The sequence below is a fragment of the Ailuropoda melanoleuca genome, chromosome 5 (assembly GCF_002007445.2).
Source record: "Ailuropoda melanoleuca isolate Jingjing chromosome 5, ASM200744v2, whole genome shotgun sequence".
Taxonomy (NCBI): Eukaryota; Metazoa; Chordata; class Mammalia; order Carnivora; family Ursidae; genus Ailuropoda; species Ailuropoda melanoleuca.
In genome coordinates, this window is record NC_048222.1 from 92,357,994 (window position 1) to 92,370,492 (window position 12,499).

At 45.6% G+C, this 12,499-nt stretch overlaps 1 protein-coding gene across 1 annotated transcript; it reads right to left on the minus strand.

The window, feature by feature from the left end:
• Positions 1 to 993: 993 nt before the first annotated feature.
• On the minus strand, positions 994 to 2,467 carry LOC100478356 (putative tripartite motif-containing protein 75). The gene has a single exon (XM_002927280.4). The coding sequence runs from the start codon at positions 2,401 to 2,403 to the stop codon at positions 994 to 996; it is 1,410 nt and encodes a 469-aa protein (XP_002927326.1). The 5' UTR covers positions 2,404 to 2,467.
• Positions 2,468 to 12,499: the final 10,032 nt, after the last annotated feature.

Here is a 12,499-nt window from a genome sequence, read left to right on the forward strand (position 1 = left end):
AGATGGAAATAAGAGGCTAAGGTATAAAGTTTTAATCAAAATAGGGAAAGATATGAAAGTTAATTCTGCGGCGTACACATATACATATATAATCTTCATGCAAAAGTATTATCTCTATCTTGCAAACTAGTTTTAAGTCCATCATAGAAAATGAGCAGAACTTAGGTCCTTCTGGTGAAGTTAGTGCAGCGTCCCAGGGTTTCAACATGTACACGTGTGGGCATCTTTAACAGCCGAGCCTTCCACTCAGCATTTGCTTTGAAAATTCGGTAACTCCTGGGGCACAGTTAGGGCTCAGTTAAAGTTAGTTGTACTTCTAAGAAAATGCTAAATAAAAATAGATATGCCATCGTGCCTGAATAGTTTTTATCACCTGGTGACTCTGGCATGGTACCTAAGATTTTCCAATTCTCTTCAATGCCTAAGTCACCATGATGTAAAATACAAGCGTAAGAACAAGAATTTAGACTGAAAACCATGGAGAGTTTCTAAGAATGCAAATGTGGTGAGTGCCACCAGCAGCTGGCCCCTTCCAGGTAAGGGGAAAAGCTGTCAAACCCTGCTGTTAAAGGCTCTCCCGGATGCCCACCCCACCCCTTTCAATTGTGCCCTCAGGAAAGCCAAGGTTACAACTGGCTCCTGCCTAGCACACAACTTGTACATGGCAGGAAGAGCACAATGTTTTCATAGCACAACTTTTGACAGAGCTGAGGTGAAACTGGCCAGTTGTTTTGGTTAATCCCTTGCAAACTCCATCTGCACTTTCTGACACTCACTCACCCGAACACTCAGCAAACCCCTGCTGACATTCCTGAGTGAGGCATTACTAGCACTGTTTTCTAGAGAGTTGTTCAATAATACTGTCTTCTTGGAAGAAACTGGTAAAGAAAAATCTGGGGGGAGTGGAAGGCTTAGCTTTGGTGGCATATTAATACAATAGCCTATCCACCTTCCATTCTTTAAAATAAACAAGTAAGACGGTCCAGGGAGTTTTCATTCACAATCTGTTTCCGTACAGATCCTGAGAGGTTTTGAATCAGGTCCTATATAGAAGTAAGGTCTAAGAGGCCTAGTAGAAATGTCAGTAAAAGTATAGATGTGAGATTTTTTGGTCCTGTTATAAAATGAGATCTCACCCAGCTCACAGTCCAAGAAAATGCCAATGCCTCTGGGGTTCACGTCCAAGGGCAGCAGGGTTGGAACAGCTCCCACTGCCTCATAGCAGTCTTCCCGCCGCTGAATAATCCAGCACCCCTGCCAGGCCAACCGAGATCTCTTGGTCTTTGTGGGAAGGAAGTCTTTGCAAATCCCCACAGCCCATTCAGACTTGTCTCCCACTTCCACCTCCCAGTAATGCCTGCCAGAATAAAAATATGGAAAACCCAGGACAACTGTATTGGCTGTAAACCGTTTTGGAAAATGAGGAACGTTTTGTTTTCTCTTTGTAAATGTCACATATTTCTTATCCTCCGAGACAATCAAGTTAGGGTGTGCCGTCTCAGCGTCTAGGATAATGTCTACTCTGAATTTCTTTATAATTTTCTGCAAAGCAGAGTACTGGGGAGGAAAGGTGCAGCCTTCTCTTCTTAACTGGATTGAGAAAATTGATGGACTGATCTCATCCTCAGACTTCCTATAGACATGTTTAATTTGTGACAGCAATTCCACTTCAGACAGCACACTGTTCTCTACTACTTTACTCAGCAGGCCTCTGAGTGTGGAGATGTACTTTGAAAACGCAGTGATGTTTGCACTGAGTTTCTGCTCAATGTCCTTCTCTTCATCAGCTAGCCTCAAAAGAACTGCTTCTTGGTCACGTTCTAAAAATTGCTTCAGGCACTCAAATTCAGAGAGCAATTCCCGTCTTTGGTCTTCCACCTTCTCTTTTAGCTCTAAGGGTTTTTTGCTTTGAATGTTTATTAATTTCTGAACATCCTCCACCTGCTTCTTCAGCGGCTCAATGTAGCGGTTGAGCCTTTGCCTGTGATGAGAGGCGGCCTCCTGCGTGGGCCTCACCTGGTGGCCCTGGTGGTCAGGGGGCCGTGTGCACTCGGGACACAACACCTCAAGGTCCTCCTCACAGAAGAGGGTCAGGACCTGGTGGTGCTTCTCACACAAGTGTTTCTCTTCCCGCCTCCTCTTCTTGCTCCTGGTGACGTGGAGGAGCCTGGCAACGTCAATCATCCTTCCCAGCTGGGTGTTGCTCCTCAAGTGCCTCTCTCGGCACGAGTGACGGCAGACAGGGCACGGGAACCTGTCCTCCAGATCAGCCCAGGACTGCTGGATGCAGCAGCGACAGAAGTTGTGCCCACATTCGGTGGTGACAGGGTCTCTCAGGTAATCCAGACAGACGGGACAGTTGGCTTCTGCCTGGAGTCCTGCCAGGGCTGCTGGGACCGCCATTGGGCTGTGAATGAAGGACTGCACTGAGGTGGGTTTTCTTCAGGAGCGTGGGGTCACAGTGACAAGTGGCTACACCCCAAAATCTCAGGCCTCACTTTGCTGGCGGCTCCTAAGGTCCTGTGAATCTTCAGGCCTTTTAATTCTAGCTGCCAAGAGGAGCCCGTCCTAGAGCCTGCAGCCAGTCACCGCTCAGCTGGACAACTACTCTCCAGTCTCTGGAAACGGAGAAAATAAAGCCAAGCTAAGCAGCTCTCCCAGGAAAATGATTGTTTCCTCACATCATTTCCTTGGCAGGAGGAGAGAGGATTACTTCCTTAAAGCAAAACAAAACAAAAACTCTGGGTTTGTTTCAGGTGGTCTTAACCACTACCACATTCTAGTCCGATTATCCTTTTCTAACCCCAATCTTTTATTCCCGTGCCTTTATTATTATGCCCCATCTATTCCTACCCACTTGGTACCACAATCCCTGCACCCCATCTACCTCCCATTCACCTCAACTTGGGCTGTGGGAAGGGCATGAGCTGTGGGACAGATAGATGTGTTAACACCCAAATTAAGACACAGCCTTGGTCACCTATCCATTAACTTGGAGGAATTCATTTTACATCTTGAAAGGGTTCAGAACATGCCACCCAAAAATATGCCACTAGTATGCGAATTATTTTGAGATGAAGGCAATGAAGACTCAGCAGAATTAGGAAAGGCCCTTTACCTCCATCTTACTGGCTTCAAAAAATAATTTCCCCATTTGAGGGGGAAATCTGCAATTATAAAGGAAACTTACAATATAAGGGGGCCTGTAGCAAAAAGAGTTATTACCTCTCCAGAGAGAACTTTTTTCACCTAAGAGACTTATCTGCATAACGTGACAATCTTTGTTTACCACAGATTTTTTTTCCACTCACCTTCCCAGAATTGCCTCCCCCAAGGCCAGAAGTCCCAGGCCCCTACCTCTTTCCTGAGCTCTGGATGGTATGGAAGTCTCAATCGTCTGGTGGTCTTTTGAGTCTATCTTTAGATAGACTGTGCACAAATACGTTATTAAATTTTTTCCCTGTTGATCAATAGCCACAGAACTTAAATGGACAGGAGGGAAAATTTTTCCTCCCCTACAATCCCAAACTCTTAGAATCAGGTAAATAAGGACCATAATATCACTATAAATTTGTGCCCTGTGAGAATACAGAACTTAAGGAAACTTCAATTTTGAAGCCTGAAACATAGCTTTCTGATGGCTCTGAATTCACATATACCAAATTTGGTCTGGTTTTTTCATCCTTGGTCCTGAGGTATAGGGTAGGAATTACTATTTTCTCCCTATTCTAGGTTCTTGGCCAAGACTCCACTCTAATGAAGAAACATATTAACACAGAAAAACAAACTTAAGTTTTATAATATGTATACATCCTGTACACAAGGGAGATACTCAGGAAAACTGAGTAACTCCCCAAAATGGCCCAAGCCACCACCTTAAATACCATCCCCAACCAGATGAAAGATGTTGGGGGTGGGAGGGTAGTCAGAGGCAAAACAGAGTAAACAAGGACAAGGTTAGGCAGATTTAAGTCCCTCTCCAAAGATGAGTTTCTAGAGATTAGTCCTGCCCCTCTTCCTAATAGAGCACGCAAGAAACCCTTACAAATGGATATTTCTCTGATGAATGTAAATTTCCCTCACAAAAGGGCAACATCTATTCTATTTTCAACAGTTCTCCTGCATTTGCTGCCTTTGAAAAATTAGCTTTAAACAATCATTATGCTGTAAAAGAGGGTATTTTGGGATGGCAAATCCAAACCAAGTAAGGTAATTACAACTATCCTTTTAGGTTATAAAAAGCTTCACGTCAAGTGAAGTTTTGCCAAATACATTTTGCACCAAATTTATCAAAAACTTGTTTTACAGCTGTTTGAGTTTCAGACTTGTAGGCTCTTCAGGATGACCATGTGACCTGGAGCCTGAGTCACCCAGGCGCCTGCCATTCCTAGTTCTGCTTACACAGGTGAAGGATTTAGAAAGTGGTCAGTTTCCCCAAATCCTTCCCTGGGCTCACAAGAGCCCTCAGGGTCTGACCCTTTATCTGCCACCCTCCCTCCCCCACCAGGGTAGCTTCAGTCCCAGTTCTTCCCTCACTTTCTCCAAGTTGACCAACCTCTGGCCCTATGACATTGGATACTGCTGACCTGAGGTCCAGCAAAGTTCTGGCCCATCCATCAGTCTCCTTCCCTTGTTCCTCTTCTTCCCCCAGATCTCACACTTCCTGCCTGTCCTCAATATCCTAATTCAAGGTTTTCTGACACCTTAATCAGTATTGTGGTTTTCTTTAAGGTCAAGCTGTCTTCCACACTAACGACTGAAAACAGTAAGATAGTATCCTTATTTCTCATAATTGATCCTTAAGCATCCAGCCCAGGAATTCATTAAGTATTTGTTGAATTAGGTTTCTGGTGCTCCCTTAAAAGCTCTGTGACTTTGGGTAAACTACTTAACCTCTCCGAGACTTAAGTCTGCCCTCTGTAAGAAAGCAGATTGGTTAAATTAAAGATCAAGGCTACGCAGGGCTTGAGAAACAGGGGTACAGGGCCCAAGGCTCTTAGCCCTCCACTCTCCGCACCACAAACCACTTCTCACCCAGACATCCTGTAAGGAGATTCCACATTCAACGTCAGACCCACCCGGCCCGGGCTCTGTCACACACAGATATTAATTCCCCTTTAGGACAGGGTGGGACCTGGGTATCTGTGTGGTTAACATTTCAGGTGATTCTGAACAAACAAGGTTGTTTGAGAGACAGGGAACCACAACACAAGCGACGGGTTTTAACGTCGTTTTGAAATAATCCAAACCCGAGTTTGGAATTTCTGACGAGGTGCGCTCTCTCCAGGCGCAGTCTCTAGCAGGCACTGAGTACTTAACTCAGGGGGCCACAGATCTTACCACTCCAGCCTCCTGCACCCACATCCTCCCATCTCCGGGCTTACCTGAGCAGGCACCTCGCCAAGATTCCCTTATCTACGCAGGAAACCACACCGGGGCAGGCAAATCCCCATATGTATGGAAAGGAGGAGCTGAGAGGACTCCACCCAGCAAACACGGTTCCTCCTATAAGTGGGAGGGGCATGGACTAGGGAAGGACAGAGGGGGTGAGGGGGAGGGGGCGGTTCCTGTAATTATAATAAGCACTTAAGTATCTTTGGCCTAAAAACGTTAGTCTTCCTCATAATAACCATGTAGGGCAGTTTCATTCATTCATTCATTCATTTATTTTGTTTATTTATTTTTGAGAGAGAAGAGGGGAGGGGCAGAGGGCAAGAGAATCTCTCAGGCCGACTCCCTGCTCCTGCTGAGGCCAGAGCCCCATAGGGCTCCATTCCAGGACCCAGAGATCATGACCTGAGTCCAGGAGTCCGAGGCTTAAACGGCTGAACCACCCAGGCGCCCCATTCACTCATATTTATTTTACTTTACTTTTTTTGAAGATTTTTTATTTATTTGAGAGAGTGAGCTCTCGAGAGAGAACACAAGTGGGGGGGGTGGAGCAGAGGAAGAAGCAGACTCCCGCTGAGCAGGAAGTCCAAGGTGGGGCTTGGCCCTGAGACTCTGGGATCATGACCTGAGCTGAAGGCAGATGCTTATCCGACTGAGCCACCCAGGCACCCCATTTTTTGTTTTGTTTTGTTTTTAAGATTTTATTTATTTATTTGAGAGAAAAGGAGAGCACGAGCAGGTGGGTAAGGGGTAGGAGGAGAGGGAGAAGCAGACTCCCTGCTGAGCAGGGAGCCCCACGCCGGGCTCGATTCCAGAACCCCGAGATCATGTCCTGAGCCAAAGGCAGGCTCCAACCAACTGAGCCACTCAGGAGCCCCTGGACAAGTCTCTTATAGCCTCCTTGAGTCTTGTTTTTCTCATCTGTACTATGAAAACAGGCATACATATTTGATCACAGTTCTCCCTAGAATTACTTGAGTACTAAGTAAAGAATACATCAATGAGTAGATGTTGTTTGGACCCTGTATTGAACAAACCAACTGTAAAAAATAACTTAGATAGCATGGAAAACCTGAAAACAGATGGATATTTGCTGATGTTAGAATTACATTGAATGTTTTAAAGAGTGGGGGTGCCTGGGCTGGCTCAGTCCATAGAGCATGTGACTCTTAATCTTGGGGTCATGAATTCAAACCCCATGTTGGGCATAGAGATTACTTTAAAAATAAATAAATTACTTTTTAAAGGGTGAATCTCGTATTGTTATTTTGAAAAAAATTCCTCATCTTTTTTTTTTTAATTTTTAGAAAGTAATCTCTACAAAAAAAGAAAAAAAAAGTAATCTCTACACCCTACATGGGGTTCGAACCTACAACCCTGAGATCAAGAGTTGCACAGTCCATTGACTGAGCCAGCCAGGTGCCCAGGACTCCTCATCTTTTAGAGATAGATATTGAAGTTCATTCAGATGAAGTGATATCATGTCTTCAAATGATATATTATTTAAAAATAATTTAAGTGAAGAGGGAAGAGGCAGGACCAGAGTTGGCAGATAAAACAAGATTGGCCACATGTGGATGACTATTGAGAATAAGTGATTATGGGAGTTTATTATCCTATTATCTTTACTTATGAATATATTTGAAATTTCTTATAATTTAAAAAATAAGTTATTATGGGAAAAATAAGGGTGTATGCAAGGAGCTTCATAAATAAAAATAATGTGGAATATTAATATCATTGCTACAATAACGTCATAGCTTAAAAATACCTAAACACAGACACACAAAATGAAGTAATTCCATTATCCAGAAATAATCATATTCTGAAATATGTATATCCAGACATCTTTTTCTATATGGTGAGAACTACAGAAACTATCAAAATGGACACTCCAATAACTGCACTCAGACTTGACCAAACTTTAACTTGACTTCTAGCAGCTTATGGCCCTGTACTAGGAACGACCCAGCCCCTCTTTTGAGTGCCTGTCTGAAAAACCTCAAGGATGTCAAAATCCTCCCCAACCCAAGGATTGTTTTAGAAGATTTTGTTGTATTTTCTTTGTATTGATATATAGGCGCATTTTAAAAATGGATCTCTCTACGTTCTTCCTTTGGCTTCCTCATAAGGTAGGAAAGAGAAGAGAGATTTACCCAGTGTCCCTGAATCCTTGTCAGGAAGGTTGAACTATTCACCCCAACCAGCTTACAAAGCCTGAAGTGAGGAGTCAGAATGGGCTCCAATCCATGTAACATCTATTTGAATCCAAACAGTTGCTTTTTCGACAACCCCAGTCAGCCCAAGTCCAGTGATTTCAGGTGCCCAGGGTGTGGGGAGGGAAGAGAGAATGGAAACCGGAGGGATATGTGGCCATAGCGTGGGAAGGATAAAACTGCAGCTAATGGCATAAAGAGTGAGGCAGGAGCCTGGACAGAATGTCTTCTCACTCGCAGAAATAAAACAGTGTGAGCTGGGCAGCCTGTCAGGGGAAGTTCACACTTGAGTTTAGCTTTGTTGTTTTTTCTTTTTAAGATTTTATGTATTTATCTGACAGAGAGAGAGAGTGCGTGTGTGCACAGGCGGGGGGCAGGGGGTGGCAGGCAGAGGGATAAGTAGGCTCCTGGCTAAGCAGGGAGCCTGATGCAGGGCTCTATCCCAGGACCCTGGGATCATGACCTGAGCCGAAGGCAGACACTTAACCGACCCAGCCACCCAGGCGTCCCAAGTTCACACATTAGTTGCCTGAGGACATCTTCTTCAGATTCCCTCAACCTGTGGAGTCCACATCTTTATCCCCCAGGGGTCAGAGATCTTCCCTCTAAAAGGTCACTGTTTTCTTCAGTGACCTTGTCCTGGATTCATTCTTGTGGCATCATTTCACGGGTTCCTTCTCCCAACAATGACTGCACAAGACACTATGCTGCGGCTCTGGTCAAACAGAGTTGATCAACCCAGTCTCTGCTTTCCCTGAGTTGCTAGTCCACGAGGGAGTTTGCAGTCGAGTCCAAGGATGGGCATGACCTGAGCCATTTCACTAGACATGCTGAGTGTCAGATGCCAGAACAGGAGACTGGGCAGCGGGTGACAGGCTCGCCCCAACCCCCAGCACGCAGGGGCCACCAAGGGCCCCCCCTGGGGGTGACTAAGGTCAAGTGAAGTCCAGTCTCCGCAGCAGTGATCTGGGCAAAGGAGACAGGACAGTCCACTCCAGGCAAAGAGAACAATTAAGGGAGTTCTGGTGCAGAAAGGGACATGAGGTGTCTGGAAGGGCAAGAATGCTAGGAGGTGTGCAGCACTGGTAAGAGGGCGGGCAGGGGAAACTTGGCTTAGGTGAGGCAGGGGGCCAGGTGAAGGTCAGATGCTTGGGGTCTGTTAGGCCAGGGAGGTCAGACCAGAACCAGGCAAGCCAGAGAAGGAAGGGGTCCCCAGGTGTCCCTGGGAGGGGGGATCAGAATCCAAGGACAGAGTGCAGCAGACAGACAACAGGACGCGCTGACAGGAGACAAAGCAGAGATGCCACTAGGTTTTTGCTCTAGCTGGGGAGAGACAGGAGCTGCCATTGACTGAGAGGGAGAAGACCCGGGGATGAGGGCGGCCCTGAGAAAGGCCGATCTGGGAGGGGCGGGGAGACCAGTTATTCTGCAGATGCCTGTTCCTAGTGCACGCAGTTCACAGCTGAGGAAAGGACCTTCCAAACTGCCCGTCCCCACCTCCATCCGGGTGTTTACTGAGGAGCAGGCTGAGGCTCGGGACGGTGGAGGAGCTTCCCCAAGGCACCAGATGATAAAGGGAGCCAGGATTTACTGAGGGTCTATGGTGAGCCAGTAACTAAGCCAAGGGCCTGCGAATATAATGATTAAATTTCTCTTCTAAACTTCTTCGTTCTGTTTTGTTGTTTGTTTTTATAGTTAGACTACATTTTAGAGCAGTTTTAGGTTCACAGCAGAACTGAGAGGACGGTACAGAGATTTCCCATATACTTACTGCCCCCACATGTACACAGCCTCCCCTATTATCAACATCCCCCACCACTGTGGTACATTTGTTACAACTAATAAACCTATGCTGACTTACCATAATCGCCAAAGTCCGTATTGTACGTTAGAGTTCACTCTTGATGTACACTCTACGTATTTGGACAAATGTATAATGATATGTATCCATCAGCATAATTGCACACAAGCATTTTCACTGTCCTAAAACTCCTCTGCCCTCTATTCTTCCGACCCTCACCCCAACACCTGGCAATTATTACTGTCTCCACAGTTTTGCCTTTTCCAGAGTGTTACATGGTTGGAACGATACAGTATGTAGCCTTTTCAGATTGGTTTTTCATTCACTTAGCACTGTGCATTTAAGGTTCCGCCATGTCTTTGCATGGCTTTAATGAAGGACAGTTGGAAGAAAGGCAGGCAGGGAAAGGGGCCCCCACCCTATTAGGAAACCACCTTTAAAAGGACTTTACACCACCCTGGAAGGAGCCCGCCACCCCTTCCCACGTGATAGATGACAAAAACCTGACTGGGTGACAGGCGCATGGAGGGTTAATCAGATTAAAACAGCCCGCCAACAAGCCCATAAAAACTGCTAGATCTAATTACCAAATTGGCAACCCTCTCGGGTCGCCTCCCTCTTTGGGAGCTTTGTACTATCGCTCAATAAACTTTGCTTTGCTGCGAATCACCCTTTGTCTGGTCTACTCTTCATTCTTCGAAGCAGCGTGACCAAGAACCTCGGGCACAAAAGGAAAAGAAATCCTGTGACAGCTTAATAATTTATTTCCTTCTGACACTTGCATAATATTTCATTTTCTGGATGTGTCATAGTTTATTTATCTACTCACCTACTAAAGAGTATCTTAGATGTTTGCAAGTTTTGTTATTTATTCGAGAGACAGATAAGAAAGCTCTCGTGTAGGGGGAGGGGCAGAGGGAGAGAATCTTCAAGCTGACTACTCGCTGACCAGGACTCTGGGCTTGATCTCAGATCCCACAACCTATGAGATCACGACCTGAGCCAAAACCAAGAGTTGGAAGCTTTTAACAACTGAGCCACCCAGGCGCTCCCAGTTATATTGCTTTTAAAAGAGTATTTCATTTAGGGGGCGCCTGGGTGGCACAGCGGTTAAGCGTCTGCCTTCGGCTCAGGGCGTGATCCCGGAGTTCTGGGATCGAGCCCCACATCAGGCTCCTCCGCTATGAGCCTGCTTCTTCCTCTCCCGCTCCCCCTGCTTGTGTTCCCTCTCTCGCTGGCTGTCTCTATCTCTGTCGAATAAATAAATAAAATCTTAAAAAAATAATAAAAAATAAGAGTATTTCATTTAAAATAAAGAGATGGGTGATTTTTCCCATAAAAACCCAAGTTCCTAACGGGTCCTCCCCACCCACGTAACTGTCTTCCCTAACTCACCTTCCAGACTGAGGCTGAAAACAAAGGTTTTCATTTTCCTATTTGAAGCTACGAACATGAGCCTACTACCATAACTACCCCCTTTACTCCATCCCCTTTATCAGTTCTTTAATTCTATGCTTTTCAAACTCAAATATAATACTATTATTGTTCAATTTCAAGCATTGGAATAGCTTTTCATTAGTCTAACAATAAGGCTTAGAGGACACCAACATCTCAGAGAAGTCCCATTTTTTGGCTCCATATATCTTTCATACCACACAGGTTAGCTGAGATTTTACATTTATTTTTGTCAACATTTGGTTAATGACATGACACTGGAGTATATGGTTCATGATCTGAATTCGCCCTTGTTTTCGCTCAAAATTGTATTACCTATTCTTACTCTTATCGCTATTTCATAGCGTAGGCTGAATAAATATTAAGCTAAAAAATAACCCTATGGTAGGTTCCAATAGCCAAGATTCGACTTTCTGTGACCTTAGTTGGTACTTCCCATACCTGAGCAAAACTGCACATCTGTAAATGTGAATGATAATTCCCTACCTGCAAAACCCTTGTGAAGTCTAGAGGATGAGGGAATCTGCTAGGGAGATGCTGGCACTCTACGGGGTAGATGTTCCCCTAACGCCCCCAACAATAATGCCATCGAGATCTCCTTGCCGCTTCTCCAACAGGCCAGAGGCCGACTCTCTTTGGAAGTCCAGTTAACGCAGTCCTAACACCTCCATTAATGGGTCTGAGCGAGGGCCCAGTTATCAGTATTTCTTGAAAAGGCTTCCGCAGAGCCTGAGGAGACTCAGGCGTGGACAAGCCACAGCCCCGAGATCTGGAGCCCAGCTGACACTCAGGAAGTCTCTGCTCAGCCAAACCTCACGACGGGCTCTGCTTGGCCCATTCTCCTGCCCTTTGAGCTTACCTGCTGCAAGCAGCTCAGACGCCCAGGACGCAGACTGCACAGGGTGCTCAGAACCAGCGGCAGCGCAAGACAGAGACGTCAGCGCGCCCCCGAGGGGCCGGCTCCCTCGACAGCCGCGCCGATGTGTTCTGTGTGGTGATTGGCTGTTCCCGGGGCTGGTAGTCGGCCTGCGCATGCTCAATGACCCCGCAAGGAAGGAGAGAGGGGCAGGACATCTTGAGCACGTACCGCCGACAGCTATCAGGGCTTTGTTGGCTTAGGTTGGTCCTCTAATTTCCAGTGGCAGCCTTTTCAGATTCTTTATATTTTTTACTCCTCTGAGGAAGTTGAAGGTCAAACTAAACTTCAGTCCCTGGAGACTGGTTTTAAAAGCTTCACCACCACATCTTCCTCTTCCAAAAGGTAAGGGAGTGGAGAATCCTGCGCTGTAACAGGTTCACCTACGTTGGGATCCCTGAATGGAGTAGGTGGTAGGGGTTGCCAAGTGGTATGGTTAACCGTGAAATGAAAGGAACAACCACTTCTTTCATCAGTTCACATCTCGTTAGTTGACTGAGTAGGTCTGTCCCACCCTATAGGTTTATGACCTACCAAGGTTTTGTTATTTTTTCCCAACTGCCAAAAGACAGTCTTGTTGCTCTGTTTCTAGAAAATTACCTGCATCGTGGTATTTGCTATGCCCATTTTATAAGGAAGGTATGAAAATCAATACAAATTCTGCAATTCTAAAATATTTACTCACTTCAAAAAAAAAAAAAAAAAAAAACCCCCCAAAAA

What these genes read in the sequence shown, in the direction of transcription:
- LOC100478356 (XM_002927280.4), bottom strand. Translation starts at nt 2,403, where the DNA reads ATGGCGGTCCCAGCAGCCCTGGCAGGACTCCAGGCAGAAGCCAACTGT.